We start from the raw sequence: 3388 nt of genomic DNA, 5'->3' as shown, positions 1-3388 counted from the left end.
GAAATAATTATAATTAGAATATTTATAATAAGTAAAGATAAATTTAGATAAACACTAGTGAATAGGAGAAAACTGGAAATGAAATTTGACCTTGGTATTTCTTTGTTTTTTTTACCCAAATAAATAAATGCAGTACTACATTGTTGAATTCAGAGGGATTTTGCATTCTAAATCATAGACCTTTATAATCAGTGAAATTTCAAACTAATCTTGGGCTTGGTGTCCTCATTTGGATGAAGTCAAAGGTTCGAATCAGAGCAGAAAGTTTGAGATCTCTTGTTGGTGAGTCCCAAAGATGGTCCAGTCCCCAACTACTTCAGGCTCATTTATTATACAAGTTTAAGCATAAACTTTCATTCTTTTTTCATGAAATATGGTTCTGGTGATTGAAAATGATGAAATTCTTTTTCCATAAAACATGGTTCTGGTGATTGAAAATGATGAAATAAACACAGGTAATCAAAATTTTAATGGTATCCAAAATTCATGTTAAATGTTTTCTAACACATGGCTCCAATGTTTGTTCCCTAAGTTCTTTTAACAGAATGATCCCAATAGAAGACATTCGTCAAAACAAACCTAAAAGATAGAACCTATTATGTAAAATTCTACACTGGACTGTTAATAAATGCATGATATAATAAATTTAGTACTGAAACTAAGAGCCAAGAAAGATCATGTTGCAGAAGAAACATACATGCATACATGCATATACAATGAAATATGCAATGAATATTCTGAAGCATTTTCCAGAAGCATTTTCGAGTGGCTCGGGTGTTCTCCCACAATATAACATGTAGAACTGCAAATATCAGGCTGAAGTGGCTCCTCTAGCAAGGAACTATAACAGAAAAACGTATTATCTTTCCCTTCAAACACCACAAAACTTTCTGGTAAATAAAACCTCAAAATACTTGTATACATGCACACACAAGCCCTACAAAGTTACTTATTTGGGAGAGTAGAGAAAAAATATTACCTATTTGGGAGAGTAGACCAGATTCAGGCGCAGTTTCAACATCTGAATCAACCTAAACAAACATACCATTGTTCTGGGTGGCTGGAAAACTACCAAACTTTGAGTCTGGTTCATTCATCTGTAATAGGTACACATGCAAGAACTGTTATGACAATTAATTTCACATCAAATCCACATTTTTTTCCACAGTTATTCAGATATTATTCAAATATTTGATATTATATCAAATGAGATATTGTATTAAATGAAATGAGACACACTTCACTTTACTTCACCATCCTGAAAACTTATTCATCTTATTCATCATGCAAGCAGAAGCTATTGGCAGCCCTCCCCAGTCCAGAGAGTGTCATCCTGGTGCCAGCCTCGTCTAAATAAATATATGAAATATATATATATATATAAAATTTGAAACTTTTGATTTTTTAATATGCCCATCAATTCGACATTTTTCTGAATTAGTTGCCTTACCTTTTTATTTTTAAATAACCTGTATTTTACCGGTAAAAAAGGAAAGAACGGGCGTTAATTTTAAAGCCTGGACGCAGGTCAAGCTCACACGCTGGCGATAAAATCCAGACGCTAACAGAAACCAGAAAATAAATAAATAAAAGTCATCCTTACAATCTTGACAGCAGTCTTATACAGAAGCCAAGATTACAAAACGAAATCGGAAATTGAAACGTTATCAGTTTATTGGAACTTGAAAGAAAACACATACATCAGTTTATTGGAACTTAGCAAAAGACACATACAGTTACAGGTTTAAAGAGAATAATAAACATTGGGTATTGAATATAGCAGTACTCCAGGGGTGGCTATCGAAGACAAATAAGATACATAGAGAGAGCTCTCAGGCGAACAAATTACAAAAATCCCACGCTTGTCGCCTTTGATTGTCCAGCCCGAGGTTCGATCCGGCGACTTGCCTAAGCCTGGCAAGCTGAATCAGTAATTGAATTTGAGTACTTCTGTGCGAGTGCATGCATGGCCTGAACCTGCATCTTAAGGGCCACGATGTAATCCGCTGCCTCTGCTAAGAAAACGGGCGTCTCCAGTCCGCGGCTTCCCGGAACAAGCGCCCTCAGGGTTTGCATGCGACAAGCCACGGCGCCTGCTGCTTCTTTGTTTCCCGTGGTGGCAGGAATCTTGCAATGGCTGTTTGGTTTGCAGGATCTCGTTCGGGCAAACACTGATCTTCTTTTTCTGGGAAGTTTTCCTTTTGAGTTAACGAATCTCTTTTGCCGGTGGGTTTTGTTTGGCCTGAAATGGTATTTCCCAATGATGGCCTGGCTCCACGCGGTTCGACCGCTTGTCGTCATGGCCAGCGACAGATCCGCAGCCAATTTCACAGCACGACTTCGAGCACTAACGTTGGTCGCGTGTTCGACTCTCCCAAGTCGCAGCGTGGCCGCGAGGTGGCTCAGATATCTCCGTTGGAAACTGGCCCTCCATGCCTTCAGTTGCCCTTGTACAGAAGGGTGTTCCATGTTATAAGCAACTCAGCAAACCTGAAAACTTCAACCAATAAACAGCAGTAAATTTCTATAACCTAAAAACAGAGACAGGTAGTGAGGTCCTCGAGGCCGAGGTTTTAAAGAGAGGAGACTAGTGACTTCATATGCATGTGATGTCAGGGAGTGCAGGATAGCCGTACGAGGCACATTATTTTCCATTTCCATCCATGGATATTTATGAGCACCCTACGGGCAGCCGTCGCAAGCGTGCTCCTGTATAACCATGGGAATCTATGTTTTCTTACGAGGAACTAGCTAAAACAGAAGTGCAGGTAATTATGGCTCTCTATCAACCAACAAATATGGTTTCCTAATTCTTATTTAAATTTGTTAAAGATATTGCTACAGTTTATGGTTCAAGTGTATGACGGGATATATCAAATTCGTTTTAATTCAAATTTTCAAATTAGCTTAAATTTGTTTTAATTCAAAGTAGCTTAAATTTGTTTTAATTCAAAGGAGCTTAAATTTGTTTTAACTTTGGATTCTGAAGCACGTAGATGGATTAAATTTTTTGAAGTATATTATTTGAAAAAATGATTCTTAGTTTAAGAAAATTTGATTATTTTGGAAGTTTGATAAAAGATTATAGACTTATTTCATTCCTAGATCTATTTCTTCTTAAAAAACTACATCTAATAAATTTGGAGTTAACATGCATATATGAGGAAGCTGTGAATGTATGATGGTTCTTTATATATATAGAAGTTAATGTGTATATGTGTGAAATTTAAGTTAAGCATAAAAATAATTATATATTTTCATTTTGAGTCACACACTAATAAAATGTTATAATTATTTTTCCAATTTATATAATATATACATAATTGATATTTAAATATTTTAATTAACATGAATGTGCTCGGATTTCTCCAACTATGTGCTTGAGAAT

The 3388-nt window shown here is 36.0% G+C and overlaps 1 protein-coding gene across 1 annotated transcript; it reads right to left on the bottom strand.

Moving 5' to 3' along the window:
- Positions 1-1654: 1654 nt before the first annotated feature.
- On the bottom strand, positions 1655-2713 carry LOC149231264 (transcription factor bHLH148-like). Its single transcript, XM_089376252.1, has one exon. The coding sequence runs from the start codon at positions 2467-2469 to the stop codon at positions 1909-1911; it is 561 nt and encodes a 186-aa protein (XP_089232378.1). The 5' UTR covers positions 2470-2713; the 3' UTR covers positions 1655-1908.
- Between the last annotated feature and the right edge of the window lie 675 nt (positions 2714-3388).

This window comes from Pinus tabuliformis, chromosome J (genome assembly GCF_031772625.1).
Source record: "Pinus tabuliformis cultivar Carrire ecotype Pingquan chromosome J, CPIR1, whole genome shotgun sequence".
In the NCBI taxonomy this organism is placed as follows: domain Eukaryota; kingdom Viridiplantae; phylum Streptophyta; class Pinopsida; order Pinales; family Pinaceae; genus Pinus; species Pinus tabuliformis.
The sequence above is the reverse complement of the archived record's forward strand: the minus strand, read 5'-3'. Positions and strand labels throughout refer to the sequence as shown.